At 53.8% G+C, this 23,312-nt stretch overlaps 3 protein-coding genes across 5 annotated transcripts; 2 read left to right on the forward strand and 1 right to left on the reverse strand.

Annotated features, from left to right (window-relative positions):
- Window positions 1-4,891: 4,891 nt before the first annotated feature.
- SNX21 (sorting nexin family member 21) lies at window positions 4,892-13,677 on the forward strand. Of its 2 annotated transcripts, none has more exons than XM_028735686.2 (4): window positions 4,892-5,513; window positions 10,067-10,366; window positions 11,179-11,333; window positions 12,393-13,677. In XM_028735686.2, exons 2-4 carry the CDS (start codon window positions 10,087-10,089, stop codon window positions 13,062-13,064), a joined length of 1,107 nt encoding a protein of 368 aa, XP_028591519.2. In that variant the 5' UTR covers window positions 4,892-5,513; window positions 10,067-10,086; the 3' UTR covers window positions 13,065-13,677. The 2 variants fall into 2 exon arrangements, with proteins under 2 accessions (XP_028591519.2, XP_028591521.2); XM_028735688.2 differs by having other exon boundaries at window positions 4,897-5,513; window positions 11,179-11,326; window positions 12,393-12,556.
- On the reverse strand, window positions 13,583-18,707 carry ACOT8 (acyl-CoA thioesterase 8). Its single transcript, XM_028735690.2, has 6 exons — window positions 18,515-18,707; window positions 16,719-16,855; window positions 15,655-15,880; window positions 14,733-14,890; window positions 14,071-14,262; window positions 13,583-13,947 (listed from the first exon to the last, which is right to left on the reverse strand). The coding sequence occupies exons 1-6, from the start codon at window positions 18,667-18,669 to the stop codon at window positions 13,829-13,831; spliced, it is 987 nt and encodes a 328-aa protein (XP_028591523.2). The 5' UTR covers window positions 18,670-18,707; the 3' UTR covers window positions 13,583-13,828.
- Window positions 18,708-19,344: 637 nt separating this feature from the next.
- ZSWIM3 (zinc finger SWIM-type containing 3) lies at window positions 19,345-22,825 on the forward strand. 2 transcript variants are annotated; one of them, XM_028735694.2, is made up of 2 exons: window positions 19,345-19,635; window positions 19,919-22,825. In XM_028735694.2, the coding sequence occupies exons 1-2, from the start codon at window positions 19,481-19,483 to the stop codon at window positions 21,975-21,977; spliced, it is 2,214 nt and encodes a 737-aa protein (XP_028591527.2). In that variant the 5' UTR covers window positions 19,345-19,480; the 3' UTR covers window positions 21,978-22,825. The 2 variants fall into 2 exon arrangements, with proteins under 2 accessions (XP_028591527.2, XP_077785614.1); XM_077929488.1 differs by having other exon boundaries at window positions 19,615-19,718.
- Window positions 22,826-23,312: the final 487 nt, after the last annotated feature.

A 23,312-nucleotide genomic window follows, 5' to 3' on the forward strand; every position in this document is an offset into this window, starting at 1 on the left:
GTTGGGATAGCTGGGATAGCAGGCTGGTTGGGTTTTGAATGTCTTATGTAGATTTTTCAATTTCGTTGTTCTGTATGGGACAAATGACAATAAAGATTATCGTATCATATCGTAAATGACCTGTGAGGTGGCGCAGTTCTTCTTGTTTTAAAGGAATTCTCCACAGGAGGAAAGGAATCTTCCATAGGGAGTTAACCCCCAGCTCTCTTACTGTGCATTGCTCACGCCCCAATCTTCTCCCCGCCGCTTCTTTTCCACAGGAAGGAAGGAATCTCCCTCTTGCCTGGAATTTGGGCCACACCCCCTGACCTCCTTGGCTGCAGGTGTGTTTTGAACAAGCCAGGCTGGCCCAGCGACAAACGCCAAAGGAAATCAGGCAGTCAAGCGAGTTTGATGAAGAAGGTGGGTCCTTGGCCTCGCAGAAGGGCTCTTGTCTTGTGTACCAGGGAAATCAGGTCAGAATGTGCAGGGAACATTATGTTTCCATAACCGGAACTTGCACACAGCTCAGAGTTCTTCCCAAACGCCGGCGAAATGCTCTTGTCAAAGTGCATATACTGTATTTTTCCGTGTATAAGACTATATTTTTGCCTAAACTTTGGAAGTTTAAAATAAGGGGTCGTCTTATACATGGAGAGTGCAGTGCGTTTTCTTAAGTTTGAGTCCCCCAAAATAGGGGGCGTCTTATACACGGAAAAATGCGGTAATACTTATTTCATTTCTTTGCTACTTTTCCACTCGCGAAAAAATAATGCTCAAAGAGACATGCAGCAGAGAAAACCAAAATGCATTTCAACACCAAAGAGTGCAAAAAGAATTTCCTAATGACATATCAAAACAACTCAATAGCAAATATAATAACATGGGGGGAAACAATACTACAGAACTATAAATGTAACAAGATTGCATAAACAGCTTTCAGCATCCGGTAACAAAAATAGCAAGGGAGCTTGACAGTTTCCCCTTGGTCTGGAGACATCTCCTGCCATGCTGTTCCTCACAGCCCCTCTCCTGCAGATGGAGGCTTCAGCTGAGATTCCTGCATTGCAGGGGGTTGCCTAGATGACCTTTGGAGGTCCCTTCCAACGCTACGATTCTATGATGTCTCTCCAATATGAGGAGTTTTACAGATTTATGTAAAAATGTTAGAAGCTCCTGGCTGCATCCTCTTCTCACGGTGGCCAGCTGGATGCCAGTTCTGGGAAACCTGCAAACAGGAATTGAGCACAAGATCCCTCTCCCTTCCTCCAGTTTCCAGCTCACCAACTGCGGAGGCACAGCAGAGCCACCCTGGCCAGGAGCCCTCCAGAGCCCTCTCCTCCTCCACGAATTGGCCTGATCCTCTTTCAAAGCCATCCAAGTTGGTGGCCCTTAAAATAAAAAAAATTAAGGTCTTAATAAATGTTCATAAATGTACCAAGCAAACATGTACATAAATATATACACCACATGTCTGAAGCAGCACAGGAAAACAGCCCTGGAACCATCTTGACTCCCAAACTGACCAAATGTTTTCTCTGCAAGGTCAAAGGAAAATGGAAAAGCCTCCCCATTGTCTTTTCCTTCACAAATCCTGTCTTAAGGGTATGTCTGTGTATGAATAGGGTGTGAGCCTGTGATCTGGCTCAGGAGGTAAACAATGCACTCAGATTTCTGTTGTAGACCGCCCTTTCTGTGATGTATGTATGATGTTTCTGGGGGTGGTCTTGGACTCCATGGGAGGCAATTTAAAATGTCTATATAAGGGTGGACACACCTTGGTTCGGGGTCCTCCTCCTGCGTGTGAGGGGAGCACCCTGTTGCAACAGATCAATAAAGATCAGGCTTACAAGCTGCTTCTCCATATTCTCTGGTTGGCCTCTGTTCTTTTCTCCGGCCGATGGAGAACCTGCAAAGGACTCTCTAAGGGCTCTTGTGTCCCCCATAAGGAAATAAGGGCAGATTTACGTTTATTACACCCTGATGACTTGCTTGTGGAAGCAAATCCCCCTGTTTAGTTCTGTGCTGCATGAAGAGGTCATTTCTTTTCTCTGTCCTGAATCTCCTGACATTCATTGGGCTCCCCTCAGTTCCCATGTCAGGAGAGAGGGAGGAAAACTTCTCTCTATCCACTGCAGGAATTTGAAACTTCTATCATGCGGCCTCTGGCTCACCCTTCCCCTGAACGAAAAAGTCCCAAACATGGCAAAGAGGAGCCACTCTGTCCCCCTTATTCAGCACAGAAAGATTGGGAGGGCCAGGTCTTTTTGGGAAATGGAGTCTTGATAGCACAAGGATGGAAGAACGAGGAAAATCCCAACAAAAGAACAGTGGCAAGAGAAATTGATGAACTATGCAGAACTGGCAAAACTGACATACAAACTGCGAGACAAGGACAACTGTGACTTCAAAGAAGAAGGGGAACTTTTTACAAACTACCTAAAAAGACAACAAAATGAATTGGACTCCATGGCAGGTTTTGAATAAACATACACAAATTTATTGATTGTTAATATATTAGATAGATAATATAAGGATTTATACATTTTTACAGTATGCAGAGAACAATATGTGATGAGAAATCAGAGAAAGGAGCTGAGGGAAGTCGGAGGGGGGGGGAGGGAGGTCTTGATAATAATAATAATAATTTATTATTTATACCCGCCCATCTGGCTGGGCTTCCCCAGCCACTCTGGGCGGCTTCCAAAAAATATATTAAAATACTGTACTATATCATAGGGAGGCGGGAAAGAAAAAGGGGGGAAATAATGAATATAATATGTTTTGATATTTTGATATGTTGAAATTGTTAATTAAAAAAAAAAACTTTTTTAAAATGGAGTCCATTTTCCACAGGGCCAACTCCAGGTTTGAGGAGCCTTTGGCAAGGTGGCCTTTGTGGGGGTCCTCTAAGTCTCTGCCCCCTCCACCTGCTTCAGGCGGAGGCTCAGCTGCAGGCAGAAGTTTCTGGAAGGGCGCCCGAGAACCTCTTAACATGCGCTGATTTGCATGGGTCCGCTGAACCCCTATTGCCCCAAATATTCTCTCAAGACATTCCTAGCCTTTCCACAGCCATCCTAAGTGCACCCAAAAAGGAGGCAGAAGTTAAGGAGGGAAGGAGGAACCAGCTGAGTGACAGCTGACAGGGAGGGTGGAGGCAGGAGGAGGCCACCCAGGGACAAGGTTGTTTAACCAACAGTGAAGCTCAACATTCACAAAGGAAGCTGTAGGAGGCGAGTCAGATCATTGTGATTGACGAGTGTAAGAGCCTGCTGGATCAGGCCCAAGCCCCTTCTGGCCAGCCCTCTGGTCTCACAGCAGCCAACTCCGAAAGCAGGACCTTCAAGATGCTGTAATAAATGGAAATCTGCTCTTATTCCTTTATGGGGGACACAAGAGCCCTTATAGAGTCCTTACATGGGTTCCCTATTGGTAGGAGAAAATAACAGAGGCCACCCAGAGAATATTGAGAAGCAAAGCAGCTCGTAAGCTTGACCTTTATTGATCCGTTGCAACAGGGTGCTCTCCTCACCAGCAGGAAAGGAGGAGGACCCAGAACCCAGGTGTGTCCGCCCTTATATAGACATTTTAAATTGCCCGCCCTGGAGTCCAAGACCACCCCCAGATACATCATACCTACATCACAGAAAGGGTGGTCTACAGCAGAAATCTGAGTGCCTTGTTTATCTCCTGTCTGGCAGGTTACCTGTTAATGCTCACTTGATTGGATTGCCTGGGGAGCCTGGCCAGTCTTTTGTAATGACAAATACTTAGTTCCTGAGCCAGGTCACAAGCTCACCCTATTCATACAAAGACATTTGCTTGGTACATTTATAAACACTTATTATATATATAAGACCTTTTTTTTTTCCAATGCACATGACAACTGAAAGGGAAGGGAGAAGAGAGCTCCCCCATCTAGAAGCCACTAGGGACCCTTATCCTCTTCTGTGAATTTGTCCAATTCTCTTTTAAGCCATCAAGTTGGCCATCAACGCCTCCTGTGGGAGGGAGTCCCATGGATTAACTAGGAGCTGTGTGAACAATCACTTTCTTTTCTCTGTCCCGAATCTTCCCATGGTCAGCTTCACTGGGTGGCCATGTTGTAAACAAAAACTGCCCTTTTCCCTTACCATATATCTAAGACCATAAAATTCCTATTACAGCCACGAGTTCAAGTGCTGGGAGGAGAAAAACTATTCTCCAAGCACAATATTATTTATAGAGGCTCACTGGTGTACCCTGTTGAAGTGTGGTGAGGCAGCACGGTGTAGTGGTTAGAGCGTCAGACTAAGACCTGGGAAACCAGGGTTTGAGCCTCCACCTGGCCATGAAGCTTTTAATATTTGATGAATCATTGTATTTAATTATTTTGCTGGAAGCTGCCCAGAGTGGCTGGGGAAACCCAGCCAGATGGACCGGGTATAAATACTAAATAATAATAATAATAATAATAATAGCTCATCGGGGGTGACCTTGGGCCAGTCCCTCCCTTTCAGCCTAACCTCCTTCACAGGTACAGATAGGTAGCCGTGTTGGTCTGCCATAGTCAAAACAAAAAAAATTCCTTCCAGTAGCACCTTAAAGACCAACTACAGTAAGTTAGTTCTTGGTATGAGCTTTCGTGTGCATGCACACTTCTGAAGAAGTGTATCTGAAGAAGTGTGCATGCACACGAAAGCTCATACCAAGAACTAACTTAGTTGGTCTTTAAGGTGCTACTGGAAGGAATTTTTTTTCTCCTTCACAGGGTTATTGTGAGGATTCATCGAGGAGGGGGAGACTCTCCTGGAGCTCCTTGGAGATGACATACAAATGCAATAAGATAAATAAATTTAGAGAAAAACAATCCAAGGTTTAGGGCACTTCGAATGACCCATTTATTGCTGCGTAGGTTTTTGTGGCCGACGGTCCGGCTCCCCAGCTTCCTGCCCTTCTGCCATAAGGAAGCTTCTGCTTCTATTTTCCAGGCGTCACCAGAGAGTGACTGATCTTAGGGGGAAAAGGCAGGTAAGTCACGGAAGGTGAGCAAACGCACCTCGAGCCCCGGGGGTCCCTCCTTCCCATCAGGAGCGCCCGCTTGGCCCCGGGCCCGTGGGTGCCAGGCGGCGCGCACGGCCCTGGCACTGAATTCTTGTGGGTGCCCGGCCCCTTGGTGGGGAATTTGGTGGGTGCTGGGGGCACCCGGGGAATCGTCGCCTGCGCTTCCAGCCCTGCGGCTCCGCGCCACGGAATTCCTTTGTTGCCTTTGCGCTGCGCCCTCTCCAAATCTCAGGGCGCGTCTGTGATTTCTCCGCGCCGTCTCCAAGGGGCGCCTCGGGGAAGGGAGCCCGCCGGGGCGCACGCCTCTCCGGCTCCCGGGCGGCGGGGGCGGCGCTTCCTTCCCGGCGCGCGGGGGGAGCCGAGGGAGAGGCCGGCCACGGAGAGCCGGGAGGCGGCGGCTGGAGGAGGAGGAGGAGCCGCCGCAGCCCGAGCGGCCATCGCAGGAGGAGGAGGACGGAGACGCCGGCGCCCCCAGCCGCCTTTGCCTCCAGGTGAGCGGCCACTCCCTGCTCGCCAAGAGCCTGGGGGGGACCGGGCGGGGGTCCCGCAGCCCGGCCCCCCCAGCTGGGCTTCATCCTCGGCGGGGCGAGCTGCAAGCGCGCTTCCTCCGGGCATGTGCAGAGCGCGCATCCCTTTGCGCGCAATCTTCCTCGCCGCTGGGGAGTCCTCGCCCGCCGAGCCCCCGGACCTTTTTCCCGGACGGGGCCGCGGCTTCGGGCCTGCGATGGGTGGGGCTGCGAGAAAGGGGCCCCGGGGCATGTGCAGAGTGCCCCCTGCCGACTGACCCTACGCGCTTTCCGGGGCGGAGGGTTTCCAGGGCAGGGCTGCGCCCCTGCGCCTTTGGCAATACCTGCCAAAGAAAGTGGGGCGGGGGGGGTGGCTTGCGCCCCCCCCCTGCTCTCTTGTACCTGGTGGGGGAGAGAGGGCAAGGCCCGCCTTGGCACCTGCCGCCCCAGAGCAAGAGGGGCTGGGCTTTCATGTGTTTTATTTACTGTTTATGACTTTTGATACGTTGGCAATTATGTAAAACTTGTCATGTTGTCAGCCGCCTTGAGCGTTGTTTTAACCATGGAAAGGCGGCATGCAAGTAAAATGATGATGATGGGCTGGAAGAGCCGGGTGTGCCCTGCCTCACCTGCGGGTGCCCTGCGGCTGAGGCACCTTGGCATCACGTCGAGGCCCCAGGTTGCCCCTGTGGGTGCTCAGTGCCCAGCTGCTCCCTTGGGACAAGAACCGCGAAACCTCTGGGGACGGGAGGGCGCTGAGTGCCAGCCTTGTTTTGCTCTTCCTCGCTGGGTGTGCATGGGACGGGCATTCTCCCATGCCAAGGAGGACGCCTCAGGCTACCTCTGGCATGCAGCTACTGCTGCTTCTCTCCCTTCCTTCTATATCCAGTACCCTCTGCAGAGAGGCCCTCTCTCTGGCTTTCAAAACAAAGGGCAGAAAAGCCCCACAACTGCGTTGGCAGCATGAAGAGAAATTAAGCAGTGTAAATAAGTTGTGATGGATGCAGTAATACTAATGTTTTAGTTTTTGTAAAAACGCAGGGATTTATGATATGTAAAATAAACCATGGAAAGAGAAACAAAATTTAAAAATTCCTTCCAGTAGCTCCTTAGAGACCAACTAAGTTTGTTATTGGTATGAGCTTTCGTGTGCATGCACACTTCTTCAGATACACTTTGCATGCACACGAAAGCTCATACCAATAACAAACTGAGTTGGTCTCTAAGGTGCTACTAGAAGGATTTCCTTTTATTTTGTTTCGACTACGGCAGACCAACACGGCAGACCTACCTGTACATGGAAAGAGAAGTTATTGATATCCTAAAAAATGTAAAAATTAGTATTTTAAATTGTCAAACAGAAACTATGATGAGAGAGAGAAAAGCCCCACATACTAAAGATTCCTCATCTTGTTTCATTTTCTTGCATTGCATTTATATCTCCAAGGAGCTCAAGGGTGTGTGCGTGGTCCCCCCCCTTCCCTGTTTAATCCCTGCAACAACCCAGTGAGGCGGGTCAGGCTGGGAGGCAGCGACTGGCCCCCAAGGCGAGCTTCATGGCTGTATTGGGCTTTGAGCCCTGGGCTCTCCCAAGTCCTAGTCCAACACTCTAACCGGCACGCTGCACTGGCTCTAATTATTATGGGCTTTCAAAACCACTTTTTAGGGCACAGTTGCCCCTCCAAAATGGTGCACAAGGCACCATGAGAAACACAATGGTCACAAAATATTAAAAATTAAGCAATTGTCCAGTTAAGACCACGTCACACCCCCTTAAAATGGAGCAGCAATCAACAGCCATTATTAATAAAGCAGCAGTTAATGCAGAGCAGACTGAAATGAAAATGGTTTGCATATTCTTGTCAAAAACTTCCAAAACAAGGCCGGCGGGGAGGGTTGCGCAAGAGCACCATTAAGTGCAGCGCAGCTGCTGCCACACACCCCCCCCAGACCCTGACCCTCACATCTGGCAGCTTTCTTTCTCCTACAGGCAGGCCGGAGCCCAGGACTTCCTTGGCCGAACGCAAAAGCCCAGGCAGGCTTGTAGGGGGCACAGGGTGGGACAGGGCAAGCTGCAGCCCTCCAGATGTTGGCTGGGCTTGATGGGAGCGGGAGCCCAAAGAACATCTGCAGGGCCACAGGAGCCTCGCCCTAAAAGAGTTCAGGGCTTTAGAAGCCAAAATTTGAGCTTTAAATTGGGTTCCAAAATGAAGGAAGCAGCCCATGTAACTGTAGAGAATTGGTGGGGCGCTTTGCTCCAACCAGCACCCTCGCTGCCATATTCCTGCTGTGGACTAGATGATCCTTGGGGGTCCCTTCCAGTTGAATCTGTGATGTTGGTGTTTCCAAAGGCAGAGTGGGCATCATAGTGTCCGGAGTGGGCACAAGGTAAGTCAGGATCTGCTGGTGGACCTCCGAGGGATTAACTGAGTTCTAATAGTATAAGCATAGTAAGTAAAAACTATATGAGGGCTATTCACTTTTCACCCCATGTTTCTTTCCCGTAAAATATGGATGCCAATTAGCTGCCTTGTCTTGAGAGTTTTGCATTCCAAATCCCTGAGCAGGTTCAAGTTTGGCAATTCTCTGTGCAGACAATTCCAGTGCATGGCTTATGGAGAACAGTAGCTAACGGGATCCATTCCCCGAGAGACCTTTTTGCAGCTGGCTCTGGTTGGTAGATTGTGGAGTTTCAGCAAAACCACGGAGCAGATCCCACATGCTGGAAGTCTGTCTAGCCCTGTCTTAGAGTCACCCAGCCCAGATACAGACAGAGCAGGTATCAGAGAGAGCCCCGCTTTCTCCAGAAGCATCCCTGGCCACTGATTCCTGCCCCGAGAGTACCAAATCCAGGACCATCCCTAAACCATGTAACACCCCCATGCAACTCCCATGCAAGACAGGTTGCACAACTCCATCCAGATCAGTGCACCCACATCAGTGGGTTTCCCCACCCAAATCCATCCCCAAACAGCTCCAGAAACTTCTTGTTCTGAACTTCTATCGCCTCCCTGGCTTGACGGCAGAAACAAGTGGAGCTGCTTGTCACCTGCTGACAGGTGACACCGCAGCCCAGCAAACCTCCAGATGACTCACTCAGCCATTTCCCATAGGTCACTGGCTCCCAAAGTAGATAATACTGCCCACTGGGGGGCTGGGGGGTTACCTAGGGGTGCCACGAGGCGAGGGAGCCAGCACCGGAGGTGGCGATTTAAGATGCCTGCCTGCTAAGAGACTTGAAACCAGACATTGGGAACCTGCGATCTCGTCATCGAGGCCACCCACCACATTAAGAATTTACTGAACAGTCGTTACTCCGTGTGGCACCTAAGACTCTTAATCTCTCTCAGACTTTGAAAAGCTGATCTCCCTGGATCAAGTTCATCAGTTTTGTTGAATCAATTGAACTAAATTTTGTCCCAAGACCAAAGCAGTTTCAGTCTTCACTTAGCAAGCGTTTATACTCAATATGTTTATTTTGAGATTTTGTGCTGTCTTTTTCTGCATAAGGGGTGTCTCTTAAGCTTTGTGGGAGCAGCTTGAGGAATCTGTTAGGGTCCCTTCCTTAGCTCCCCACCACAGGCCCATAGAGCAAGAGGACTGAGGTGGGTCACAAAGGAAGTGCCACAGAATGGCCTATGGGCCAAGACTTCATACAGGTCTTTGTCAGTCCAACCTGGAGAGCTGTCTCTGAAGTTTGTCCACGGCTGGTGCCTTACTCCACAATTTCTCTCCTTTGTGCATCCAGGTACATCTTCACTGTGTTGGAGGGGCAGCCGTGTAGTTGGTACCTAGAAGCACATGTGGTGGGGCTGCTCAAACGTGGCTGAATTTTGGAAAGAGCTGTTTGCCAAGTTCTCTTAGATAACGAAACAAACTATTACTCCCATCTTTCCACCTGGTGCTTTGGAGCCTGCATGTGGAAACAGAACGGGAGTCGAAAAGTACTTACTTCGCATCTCTTAACAGCAGGCTGGGAAGACCTTTAATCTTAATAGTTTGGATTGCTGGTATTCAAGAGTTTGGCAAACGGCCCTTCTTGAGTATCTAAAAGGCAGAGTTTGGATCACCGTTTGTGAAATGTATGGCATGGTCTTACTTCTTACAGAGATATTGCAGCATGTGGAAGCTCAGTGCCATCAGTACATGCATCTGTCTGGCTCATTTAGGACTATGTAGAACCTTCATACCCAATAATGATGGAACTCACAGGCAGAGAATACTTTTACTGTTATGAATCTTTATTATTTGCGAAGGGAATCTTTGTACGAGTCCATACTTTTACTACCCCCCTTTGAAGCTGTGCTGGGTCTTTGTACTTTGTCCTTTTGGGGTGTGACGCTTTATGGGCTTAAATCTTTGTTTTCTTTTTGTTACATTTTCACTTTTTGTGTGTGTTGAGAAGCCAATAGTATATATAAGGAAGTGCTAAAGAGGGAAGCAGAGAAACTGGGCTCCACTGGGGAAACCCCTGCCCCATGGCGTGGGGGGGGGGGAGGCCTGCTGAGAGTGACCCAACTGCCTCTTCTTCCCTGCAGGGCTCCCCCCTGGCATCTCCATGGCCTCCCGCATCCTGCACCGCCTGCGGCATGCCCTGACCGGAGAGGGCGAGCATGACGGCCTGGCAGGCTGCAGCTCGGAAGCGGAAGAGTTCCCAGAAAGCTCCGAGCTGGAGGATGACACCGAGGGCCTCTCCACGCGGCTCAGTGGGACGCTGAGCTTCACCAGCAACGATGAGGAGGAGGAGGGAGAGGAAGAGGACGATGAGGACATTGGCGTGGCTGGGCAAGGGCAACCCCCAGAGCCAGACCTGCTGGGCGAAGACACGGAGGACGCTGGTAGGGCCCTGGAGCCGGCAGCAGGGAGGGTGGTTTGCAGGCACATGGTCAGTGTGCAGGTGCATAGGAGAGCACATTGGGCAGGGGCTTGCAGTTAAGGGAACTGCCTGCACCCGAAACGGGAAGGAGCCAAGGGGCCCTCTCCATTATTATTATTATTATTATTATTATTATTATTATTATTATGCCAGCCAATGTTCAGCCCCTTCGGAAGCAACTAGTACCCTGGCAGGATGATCACTCACAGGTGCGACGCTACGGAGCACTGTGTACGGTTCTGGTCGCCTCGCCCCCAAAATGATGCTGTAGAGTTGGAAAAGGTTCAGAGAAGGGCAACCAAGAGGATCCAGGGGATGGAGGGACTCCCCTATGAAGGGGCTTTTTAGAGAGAAGGCGAGCAAGAGGTCACATGACAGAAGTTTGTGGAAGCGATGCTTCCACAGGGAAATCGGATAGAGAAGTCTTTGCCTTCCTCTCTCAGAACACTAGTACTCAGGTGGCTTTAAAAGTGAGTTAGACAAATTCAGGGAGGAGAAAGAATTGCTTCTGAATCCCAGGAGTGGAGAGTGTGGCTCTTGTGCTCAGATCCTGCCTGTGGGTTTCCTAAAACGGACATCTGGCTGGCTTCTGGGAGAAGAAGATGGCCTGATCCTGCAGGTTCTGCTTCTGTGTTTGGTCCCAGCTCTTCTCCATGCCAGAAACAGGAGTCACCAAATCTTCAGCTTGAGCTCTTGCCGACCAAAAAGCAGGGACCCCCCCCCCCAGAGCTTGACATCTGCTTTCTTCCTTTTCTGCCCCCCCCCCCGCTGCAGAGCACAGCCCCCCAACGGAGCGCAGGGGCAGCAACCTGCTCACCCGGCAGCTGCAGGAGCTCTGGAGGAAATCGCGGGGCAGCTTCGTTCCCCAGCGCCTCCTGTTCGAGGTCACCAGCGCCAACGTGGTCAGCGAGCGGAACTCCAAGTACGTGGTGAGTGAGATGGGGGTGGGGGCAAAGGAAGAAAACACACCCCCCCCCCAGCCTGGGAAAGTACCTGGGATTGGAGGGGTAGCAAAAACAAGACGGGAGAAGGGCCCAATATCTAGAGGGAGGGATATTGTAGAGAGAAGCTGCCTCTCCTGGCCTTAAGCCAGCCAAATGCCCATTGGGCCCCCCCCCCCCCGCCTCTGAGGCAGTTCCAACTCTACAACCTGGAGAAAAAAGGGGGCGGTCAGGCTTTGCCTGCCCCACCCTCCTCTGCCTTCTCGGTGGTGGCACCTGCCCTGTGGAATGCTCTCCCATCAGATGTCAAGGAAATAAACAACTACAGTGGTACCTCTGGATGCGAACGTAAGACGTGTAGGTCACATTTCGCCACTTCTGCGCTTGACGTCATTTTGAGCACCTGCGCATGCGTGAGCGGCGAAACCCGGAAGTAACATGCTCTGTTACTTCTGGGTCGCCGCGGAGCGCAACCCAAAAATATTTAAGCTGAAGTGTATTCATCCCAAGGTATGACTGTATCTGACTTTTAGAAGACATCTGAAGGCAGCCTTGTTTAGGGAAGTTTTTAATGTTTGATGTGTTTTTAATATTCTGTTGGGAGCTGCCCAGAGTGGCTGGGGAAACCCAGCCAGATGGGCGGGGTATACTGTAAATATTATTATTATTATTGTTGTTGTTGTTGTTGTAAGGAAGACTGGAGTTGCCTCTTCTCGCACCCACCATGCCTTATTGGGAGGGGGGCGATGTCTTGTAGGGTGCCTGCCCCTGACTATTTTCTCTTTTTCCTTGTGCTGCTACGGTTTGGGCAGAAGAGCCTCAGGTAACTTCCCCATGGCTGCCGCTTCACCTGCCTGGCTTCCCCAGCCCTTTCCTTGCTGCTTGGGGGGTCTGTCTGCGGAAGGGGGGAGGTAGGCTCACTCAGTGGGAAGCCAGGGAGAGGGGCATGCCTCCCTGTTTGTCTTGCTGTGGGGTGGGGAGGGGGTTACTGGATTCTGTCCATTTCTGGGCAGCCCCTCTCACCGCTGCCCCCTCCCTGTCCCACAGCTCTACACCGTCTACTTGATCCGCGCGGGGCAGTTCGACAAAGCGCCCGCCTGCATCTCCCGCCGCTACTCTGACTTCGAGCGGCTGAACCGGCACCTGCGCCGGCGCTTCTGCGGCGACATGGCGGGCGTCTCCTTCCCCCGGAAGCGGCTGCGGCGCAACTTCACGGCCGAGACCATCGCCAAGCGCAGCCACGCCTTCGAGCAGTTCCTGTCCCACCTGCACTCGCTGCCAGAGATCCGGCGCTCGGCCGACTACCTGGAGTTCTTCTTCCTGCGCGACCTGCAGGCGGCGCAGAGCCTGACGTGCTCCGGGAGGTACCCGGAGGCCCTGGCCACCTGGGCCAACGCCCACCAGCTGCAGGAGAGGCTGGGCGCCTGCCGCTCAGGCCACTTCCTGCTGACGCTGGCCGGGCTGGCCGTCTGCCACCAGGAGCTGGGCCAGGCCGGGGAGGCGCACGCGGCCTGCGAACGGGCCCTGTGTCTCCTGGAGGCGCAGGACAGTCACCCGCTGCTGGCCCCCTTCCTGCAGGCCCACATCCGCCTCTCCTGGGTGCTGGGAAGGGACAAGCGCCAGGCCGAGGCCCGGCTGCAGCGACTGCAGGAGGCTGGCGGGGTGGAGATGCACCCACCCACCCTGAAGGAACTGCTCATCAAACAGCCTCTGCCCTGAGGAGGCCGGCGGGCTTCACTGTGGATCGTGGGAGGGGAGCAGCCCAGGCGGAAACTGGACCGTTGTTTTAGGGCACAGTGAACTCGTCCCTCCCGAGGACCACCGTGCTTCCGCGAGGAACAGCCGCTGGGGCTGTTTATTTGGGGCTCCGTAGAGGAATTAGATGCCTCCACTTGAATGCCTCTAGGAGGAAAGGGATAGCAGCATCCGCCTGCCGTGTTTGTCTGACACTAATAGCTGTTACGGTCAGCAGAGGGGCACAGCTCCTCCCCCCAAGTGGAAGCCTGGGGGTCTCCAGAGGTGGGTGGTGCTGTTGCTGCTAGTTGGGGTTCCAGCCTAGTGGGGAGAGGGGAGCTGAGGTTCCAGCCCCCAGGCTGAAAAAGGGAAGATTTTAGAGTGGTTTGCAGGGAAGAGGGGCTGCCTGCTTCGGCCTCTTGCAATGGGGCAGGGCGTCAAAGGGAAATCGGGTGGAAACCAGGTCCCTCCCTCCCTCCCTTGCAGCCTCAGGAGACCAGAGCCTTGGAGGGAGGGGCTGCCACCCCTTTATTAGCGACAGGGAAAGCCAAGGGCCAGTCTTGTAACTCCCTTCACCCAATAAAAAGGATGCTCGTCAGTGCTTCTGTTTGTGGGTCTCTGTGCAAAATCCGCCCAGACCAGCTGGCTTCCATCTGGCTCGAGAGCTGCTGCCGTCCCAGCATGAGGCCTGCAGGGCCTGCCCAAGTCCACGGTGGCCGCGCATCCGAGCAGGACCGCTCTCTTCCTCGCTATAGCTTGCTGCCGGAGGGCTGCTCCTTCACGCGGATGACGCCTTCCTGGGCGCAGCTGGCAGCCAAGACGCCGTCCCTGCGCCACAGGCGCCCGTGCACCAGGCCCCGGGACCCCCCTGCGTGTCAGAGAGAGGAGGAGGAAGGCAGTGGCTGAGGACTGTCTGCTGTGACGCAGAACAGCCCTCAGGCGTCTCTTCCCCACACAGCCCCCCCCCCCACGCTCCCTGCCTGGCACCTACCTGCCCAGGGACTCTCGCACTCGTAGAGCATCCAGTGGTCAGCCCTGAAGGGGGCGTGGAACCACATGGAGTGGTCCAGGGAGACCATGAAGCTGACCCTGTAGTGCTGGTGGGGGAAGAGGGCCGTCTGCAGGAAGGCGTAGTCCGAGATGTAGGCGGCCACACAGCAATGCAGCTTCATGTCACATTCGCCTGCAAAACAGACATCGCTGGCTGGAGGAGAGAGCAAGGCGCAGAGGGGCGGGTAGCAGAGAGCCTGCTGAGGGGGTCATAGGGGTGCCAGGTGCCCCTGTATGAGCTGGAGAGGAGGCGGCGCAGCACTAGGCAAACTTGAAAGACCCAAACGATCTCCCAAAGCAAGTTCCTAGGCCTCAGCGTTGTGCAGCAATCTCTCCAGAGACAAAGCTCTAGAGTTCCAGGGCAGGAGCCTGCGTGTTCCACACATCCCTCCCCACCCCATAATTCTCCTCCCTTACCCCAAAATGTGTGTTTGGGTTGTTTTTTTTCCTTTTTAAGGTTCTGTAAAAGAAATAAATTGAATACTGATTCAAGCGAAAGGATGCAGATTCACACGGATACTTGAATTAGAGGACTTTTCTGGGCCTCAGACCAATCCCTGGGATGCTAACGGGGGTGGGGGGGGCAGGTGCTTAAGAGCTTACCTATGTGGCCCCTGGCTCTCACCCACAAGAGCTGCTTGGGCTCCTGCGGTCTCCGGTGGAAGAAGTCTGGGGGGTTCACTGGCTTAATCTCAATGGGAACTTCTTGGGCCAGCATCTTGTTGAGCCCTTGCCTGTATCTGTCCAGAAGGTTTGGGTCCCTTTGAAAAAAGAGCAGACACGAGCAGTGAGCTGGCTGGGGGCAGAAGGGGGGGCACCATTGCAGGTGAGCCAGGAGCCTTTGCCCACGGGTCCCAGGCAGCCTGGGAAATGTCCAGGGATGGAGCTGCAGCCCCAGCACCACTGGGAGGGTGTGGAGGAAAATGGGGACGGGGAGGGTCTGGCTCCTTAAAAGTCGGGCCTCATTCTCACTTGCTCAGCCAGGCATACCAACCAACACTGGTAGAAACAGGGCTTTTTTCCACCCGAACTCACTGGAGCCTTCTTACAAGACAACAAGGGAGGTGTTCACGGTGAACTCTGGCACCAGAAAAATGGCACTGGTTGGAAGCTGTTGTGGGCTAGAGGCAGAGCCCTCTCCCCTCCTGCAGTTTCCATCCTGGCTAGTCATTGAGAGCCCTCACTTCCTGATCCTCTTTCAAGGCCACCCAAGTTGGTGGCCACCATTCCCTCTTGTGGGAAGGGGTTCCACAGACTAGCCTGGCCAACCCAAGTTTGCTGGAGCTGCACAGAGCCAGAGGAGAGTTCTGAACTGCGAGCAAACGCAGAGCTGAGCTCAGTGCAGCTGCTCCAGGAAAGCCCATTGCCCTCCTGGAGGACACACTTTTCCCACATCACAGCTGGCTCCCTGGGCCAGGCAGGAGCCAAGGGCAAGGCTGGTAACTTCTGCCCCAGGAAGCTTCTTTATGTATATGGCCAAGCGGACGGTCTTCTGGAAGAGAGGTGGGGACCCCGCGCCACTCACTGCAAGTACTTCTGGATGAGCTCTTCCTGGGTCAGCAGTTCCTCTGGAAGGGGCACATCCGGCATGTGGAACTGGTGCTTGACGGGGCTGGGCTGGTCCTGCTGGAAGGAGGCCTGGCAAATGAGGATGGGCTTCCCATGCTGGATGGCCTTGACCGACCGCACCGAGAAGCTCTTCCCTGTGCGAGTGCGCTCCACCTGGTACAGAACCGGCACCGTGGGGTCCCCTGGAAGCAGGAAGGGCCTTTGGTCAGCTCACCTGCCGCCCCAGAAAGTGAGAGCGATGGGAGCATTATGGCTGCTATGCGAGCAAGCACTCGCTCTCTTGGTTTCTTCTCTATCTCCTTTCCCCCCGTCCCAGAGATCAAGAGCAGCGCTCAGGCAGCTTCTGGGCTGTGCCCCGGAATAACAGCATGACAGTCAAACGGGGGTGGGCACGGCTGGGTTGGTGGGAGCAGCAGCAGCTTCTGAAGTGCGAGGGGCCAAAGTGCAGAATTTCCTCCCTCTGTTGTTTTCAGTCCCAGTCAGACCAAAAGTGGTGATGAACTGGGTCTGATGCCACCACCCTTACAGCTGCTGTTGCAGCTTCCTGGGACCCTCTGCCTGCTAAGATGTGGCCTGTCTGGGCCTGGAAGGAGAGGCAGGAGCGTCCCCCAGTGGCCAACAACACACAAACCATCATCCACTAAAAGCAGCAGGCTGAAGGCAAAAAAAGTAGGTAGTACTTAGATGCTGCACTGAGGAATTTATGGGAATCACAGCTACAATGAGTAACTGTATTTACTGGTTTTTGGAGGGATGCTGAAAGGAGAGAGAGAGTAGAGCTAAGAACGTAAGAAGATCCGGCTGAATCAGGCCAGTGGCCCATCTACTCCACAAATGGCCATCTCCGTCCATCACACCTTGCCTTTGGATCTTTACCTGGCCACTGGCAACACTTTGGGTGTGGTTGTGTGAGTCATCACCTTCTACTGCCAGCTCTGCAGCTTACCAGGGTCTGCTTATAAGACACTGCTCAAGAACTCCACCCTTCCCACCCCCTCCTTTCCCAGAACCTGTTATTACCTGCTCTCACGAAGTAGCAATGCAATGAATGGACTTGTACATCCTCACTCACAGCCTTTGCAGCTGCCACCAAGGCCTGGCCCACTATCTGCCCACCGAAGAGTCGCTGTGTGACTGGCACCCAGTAGTGCCTCCCACTAGGAGAAAGACAACAAAGTGAGGTTATTCCCCAAAAGATGGTACCTTTCTGTCTGCCCTGATTCCTGTTTTTTGTTTCTTTTAGCATACTATAGGGTGGCCTGTGGGGACAAGGTGGATAGTGTGGAGTCAAGTCAGGCCCGCATAGTTCTTGTTCTCTGCATTGCGAATCAGAACCTTGCAGCCCACTTTCACAACTATCTGGGGTCAGGGTCCAGGACATTTGAATTTCTCCCAAAAGCAATTCCCAGCACGAAGCTTGGCTTGTTTTCAGAAAAGACAGGGAAGCAAGAGAGCCCATTTTGTTTCTTGTGTTATTCCAGACCAAGGGCCTGTCTTTCAAAGGGCAAAGCCACTCACTCAAGTTGTCACCTGTCAAAGAGACATACTTGGGCTTTGCCACTTTGTGTGAGGTGGCCATTTTTGTTTCATTTGTTTGCAAGACAGATATGAATCCACCAGCAAGACTTTTATTACATTGTTGCCTTTGTTTTTTCTTAATGCTGTGGGAATAAAGCACAGCCTGGCTGCTGGATCATGAAAAAGAAGGCCCATCTAGCTCACTGTCCAGCTCTCACAGAGACCCCCATGGGCAGAAGCACTGATAAGCAGCTGTCTTATGATCCTCATTGCAGACAAAAATTTAAAGGGGGGCTTTTTTTTAAATCAAACAATGAAAAACATAAGAGCTTCAGTGCCATTTGGTGCTGCAAGATGGGAAGAAACCTGCCAGAAACTTGGAAAAGAGAAGATTGAGATCTCAATACGATAGCCACCTTCAACTATCTGAAGGGTTGTTCAATGGAAGATGGAGCAAACTTGCTTTCTGCAGGGGAGGAACCGATTGATTCAAATTGCATAAAGAAGATTCTGAATAAACCTCAGGAAAAACTTTCCGACGGTAAGAACAGCTTGGCGGTGGCAGGATCTCCCTTGGGAAGGTGGTGGACTCTCCTTCCTTAAGAGCTCTGTTTAGGGAAGTGGTTTATGTTTAATGCTGTATTGTGTTTTTAATATTCGGTTGGGAGCCGCCCAGTGTGGCTGGGGAACCCCAGCCTGATGGGCGGGGTATAAATAATAATAATTATTATTATTACAGGTTTTGAAACAGATGTTGGACGGCCTCCTGCCAGGGATGCTTCAGCTGAGATTCCTGCATTGCAGGGGGTTGGGCCTTGGTCCAGTATACCTGAAGGAACGTCTCCACCTCCATCGTTCTGCCTGGACACTGAGGTCCAGCTGCCAGGGCCTTCTGGTAGTTCCCTCACTGCGAGCAGCCAAGTTACAGGGAACCAGGCAGAGGGCCTTCTCGGTAGTGGCACCCGCCCTGTGGAACGCCCTCCCACCAGATGTTAAAGAGAAAAGCAACTACCAGACTTTTAGAAGACATCCGAAGGCAGCCCTATTTAGGAAAGCTTTTAATGTTTAACAGACCACTGTATTTTAATATTTTGTTGGAAGCCGCCCAGAGTGGCTGGGGAAACCCAGCCAGATGGGCGGGGTATAAATAAAAATTATTATTATTATTATTATTGACCCTGGGGGTCCCTTCCACCCCTACAGTTCCGAGATTCCAGGTCCACATCCCCCAAGACCCAAGGCCCGGCCTGCGTGACTCCCTCCCCGCTTCCCGCCCGCCCTCCTCCGCCCCCGCTGACCGAAAGAGGTCCAAGTCCAGCGGCTCCAGGCTGAGGACGCTGGTGACCAGGACGCTGCGCAGGTCGCCCTCCTGAGGGGCCTCCTCCCCGCCCCCCTCGCCCTTCGCCTTCCGCTCGGGAGCCTCAGGCCGGCCGGTGTCCGCAGGCGACGCCATCTTGAACCGTCACCTGACAGGAGGCCGCCGGAAGTCCTCGCGGCCGAACCCGGAAGCGCTCTCTCCCTCGCTCTCTCCCATTGGCTGCGGGGGGGGCGTGGCCCCTCCCACTCGCTTCCTGACGCGGCGTCCGGAAAGCGGAAGCTCCCGCTCCGGAGGCGGAGGCGGGTCCTGCCTCGCGATTGGCCAATCCGTTCGCCGGTCCCTGGTCTCGTGGCCTTCCCGTTGGCCGAGCTGGCTGCCCATCCTGCGGCGCGGCCCCTGATTGGTGGGTCTCGGGAGAGGGGCGGGCTCCGTCCCCTGTGGGATGCCGGCGGGCCGAGCGGGTCTCCTTCTGCCGGGCGGCCGGGGAGGGAAGGAGCCGGAGGGGGAGAGAGAGCGGGGCGGAGCGGGGGGCCGCCAGGGCGAGAGAGCGGAGGAAGGGAGAGCAGAGGGAGAGGGCTCTGGCGCGGGAAGGGTTAATGGGCCGCACGCTCAGGGCAGAGGGAGGCCAGGCAGGAAGGGGTTAAGCCCCCCTCCTCAAAAAACCCATTATTTCCCCTCTCCCCACACGAAAAAGAGAGAAATCCTTATTCCCTTTGGGTGGGACTGGGTGGGTTTGGGGAGTTTCCAGGCAGGAAGGGGTTAACCCCTCCTCATCCCTTTGGGTGGGTTGGGAAGGGGGCCTCTGGGGGGGCAGCATAGGGGCCTCGGGGGGGGCTCCCTTCTCCCCAACCCCGCACACCCCAGTTATCCTGAGGGGAGATGCTCCAGGGCAGGGATGCTCCTCTGTTCCTCTGGGTAGCATCCTGACCCTTTGCCCTGGGCAGCCATGGAGCTGGGCTCCTGTTTCAAGAACTACGAGGACTTCCGGGAGTGCTTCAGCACCTACAAGAAGGAGAACCGGCTCCAGTACGGCTTGAGGAGCTGCGTCTCCATCCGCTTCCACAACCGCAAGAACGGGACCAACATCCGCGAGGACGTGACGTAAGGAGGCCTGCGCTTCAGCCTCTGGGGAGGGGAGGGGAGGGGTGCCGTTTTTAGAATTCCCGCATCTAAGATACCTTCTGGTAGGACTTCTGATGCGGTTACGAGGGGTTGGTCTGATGGTCCAGCGGGTTTATTCTACCGCTAATCACTTACAATAATCCTAGATTGATAATCTCAGGGTACTGTGGCATTGTCTCACTGATTCTCCTGATTAATCCCATTAGTTGGGCTGCCGGGGCAATGACCCTCTTGACGTCCCCTTTCCTCTTCCATTCACCAGGTTTATGCAGGTGAAGTTTGGCTGCTCCCGGTCGAGAGACTCCGGCAAGAAGAGGAGGCAGCAGGCCAGCTTGTGCCCGGCCTATTTCGTCCTGCAATACAACGAGGAAATAGACCGACTGGTGATCAGCGAGCTGAATGGCAACCACGTCCACACAGAGCCCAAGGCTTCCTTGGTCAGCTCCAATGCCCCACCTGGGACCAGGATGGCAACAAAGCTGCCTGGGCCTCCCAAAGCTCATGGCAGCCCCCCAGCTAAGCTGCGCAGGGAGGAGCCAGCGGAGGTAGAAGCCTGTGAAAGGGACAGCGACGTGAGCGTGGAGGTCGAAGTGGACTCTGACGAGCCTCCGCTGCTCCCACCTTCCCCTCGCAAGGAAGCCGAGGTTCCTCCTCAGGCGGGGGAAGATGGCTCCTCCAGCTCTGCTTTCCTCCAAGTGGCCGAAGTGATGAAAAACTTCCTGCGGGTGGACATGGGCTCCTTGGCCTCCATCAGCGTTGGCAGCGACCAGGACCTGGAGAGGCTGAACTTCCAGACCAGCAAGATGAGGAGCCTCTTCGTCAAGTTCCCCGAGAGCCTTCTGCTACACCGGGTCCAGAGCAAGAAGGGCCACATCCTGTACGCTTTCCTCGTGGAGAGCAAGGAGAGGGTGGGGAAGTTGGTCCACCTTGCCATCTTGAAGGAGGACACGCAGGAGAACACGCGGAAGATGTTCTCCGTGTTCAAGGAGTTCAACCCCGAGTGGCAGAAGGTCAAGGTGGTCTTCATGGACATGTCCTTCCTCCACCGGGCCATTTTGCAGGAGCTCTTCCCTTCGGCACAGGTCCTCCTCTCCGTCTACCACACCGTGCGGCTCCTGGAGAAGAAGCTGAAGGAGTCCCATGCGTCTTTCTCCTTCAAGTACAACTTCAAGCTGGCCCTGAAGGACGCCGTCTTCTCCACCTCCACCTCGAACCTGGACGCGTTGTCCCAGCAGGTGAGGCACGTGGTGGACCAGGACTTGTACAAGTACCTGCGGACTAACTGGTTCTCCTGCGAGATGCTCTGGTACATGCACGCCAAAAAGGGCCTCCATTCCTGCAGCACCTACATCGACAGCTTGGACCTCGTCGCTCAAAAGCTGTCCCAGCTTTTCGGCAACCAGCCGTCGCTGGAGACCAGCATCCTTCGCTTCGTGGAGTACGCCGACAGCTTCAACACCAAAGGCCTGGAGAACCTGACCCAGGGCCTGGCGGAGGACAGCCGCAGCGGCCTCATGCAGGAGCTGAAAGTCCTGGCCCGGCCCGCCGTGAGGCGCAGCTCCAGTACCACCTCGCAGCAGCAGCCATTGCCCGGGAACACAGCAGAGGAGCTGCCAAAGCAGTTCACCAAATACAGCCCAGCCAAGCCTGTTGCCACCATGCTGTCGGCCCTGCGGGACAGCTGCACGGACGTTGCCTACCAGCTGTGTCTGAACGAGTGGGACGTGGTGCAGAAGTCGGTCCAGCTCCTGAGCTGCGCCAGGTTCAAGACCACGGTGCAGCTGCTGGAGGACACCCACCAGGTCAGCAGGGACGGCAAGAGCTGCAGCTGCTACTTCCACTGCCGCTATCAGCTGCCCTGCCGGCACATCATGTCCATGCTGCTGGCCAACCGGGAGGTGGTGGGAGAAGCCATGGTGGGCAAGCGCTGGCAGAAGGAATACCAGCACCTTTCCGCCTTGGGGGAGAACCTTCTCGAGTTTACAGAGCCCTCCGCAGGCCCGCTGGGGGCAGTGGGGGCGGCCTCAGGGGAGCGGGGAGAGAAGATCCAGTCTCTCAGCAAGGAACTTGGGAACCTCTTGCTGCAGAGCGAGGGGGAGGAGCTGGAGGAGCGCACCTCCACCCTCAAGATGATTGTCAACATCTGGACTAAGTGTTGCGAGCTGCAAGGCGGGGAGGGGCCGGAGAAGAAGCCCCTCAACGTCCGGAACGTAGGAGACCTCCCCTTTCTCTGGGTGAAAAAGGAAGAGATGGAAGAAGTTGAGGTGGCTTCAGGAATGCCCAGTCCAGCCGTTGAAGACGTCCAGACTTCCCTGGCTTGAAATCCACGCCAGCGTGGAGTCATGAGCAACTGCAGGCGACCTTGACTGTGTTCCGAGCCCACCGTGGTTTTTCCCAGCTAAAGAAACTCAGGGTTGCTGTTCAGTTTTGCAGCAAGAAAGCAGACTTTCTTCTGGTCCTCCTTTGGTGGCTGCTCTTTATGAGGACTTGGCGTGCAGGTGGTGAGCACAACCGTTCCTCCTGACCTGTATGCTACAAAGGTCCCCCTTGACTGACTCTGACACACACACACATTCTCCAGGTTTTGCAGCCCACGGCTGCAGGCTTGACAATCAGGGAAGGTCTCCTTCCCACGGGGGCCTTCTCCAGGGCATCTTCCTTGCCAAACCTTCGTCCGTCGCTCTTGACTCACACGTCTTGTTTCCTCGTTGCCGCCTCCCTTGTTTTTTCTTCTTCTTTAACGCAGGTCATTTTATAGGATCGCAGAGCTGGAAGGAATCCCGAGGGCCATCACCTCCTACCTCCTGCTATGCAGGAATCTCAGCTCCAGGGCAGATGGCCGTCCAACCTCTGCTGAAGACCTCCGAGGAAGGAGAGCCCCCCTTCCAGGGGTAGTCGTGTTTGGCTGCTTCAACGTGACTCTCTGGGCCTGATGCATGCAGAGAATTGCTGTCTTGGTTCTAGCTGTATTTTTACTGTAATGCTTCTGGGGTGGAGGCTGGGCCCCCCCGCCTGGCTTCAGCGGCAGGGAAAGGCGATGCTGAGTTGTTGCTTTCTTTGTTTGTCCTGAAGCCTCTCCCAGCAGGGACTAGTTTTGCTGCTATGTACTTAGACCAAATTTATTGTTGGAAATAAAAGTCTGACCGTCCTCCTTTGGTACCTGAACGTACTTTTCCGTTTGCCTTGTGTTTCAATTCTCTCCTCTCTGTTTGCCGTTAAAAAGCAAAGCAAAAGACCAGGGGCCAAGATATCCTTGAAGCCAATACTCCGAGCAGAACTCCAAAAGTGGGTTTGTGAAGCGCGCTGTTTCTCTCTCTGCCTTTAGGGGAAGGTAATTTGTTGCACCAGCTTTCTGAACTAATTACCTTCCCAAAAGGCAGAGAGAGAAGTGCGCTTCACAAACCCATTTTGGAGTTCGGCTTTTCAAAAGCAAAGGCTTTTCATTTAAGTCTCACAGTCCAGTTAAAGGCCTAAACTACTCTGCTGTGGGTTAAACCGCAGAGCCTAGGACTTGCCGATCAAAAGGTCGGCAGTTCGAATCCCCACAATGATGGGGTGAGCTCCCGTTGCTCAGTCCCTGCTTCTGCCAACCTAGCAGTTCAAAAGCACGTCAAAGTGCAAGTAGATAGATAGGTACCGCTCCGGCGGGAAGGTAA

This window comes from Podarcis muralis, chromosome 5, assembly GCF_964188315.1.
Source record: "Podarcis muralis chromosome 5, rPodMur119.hap1.1, whole genome shotgun sequence".
Lineage (NCBI taxonomy): Eukaryota > Metazoa > Chordata > Lepidosauria > Squamata > Lacertidae > Podarcis > Podarcis muralis.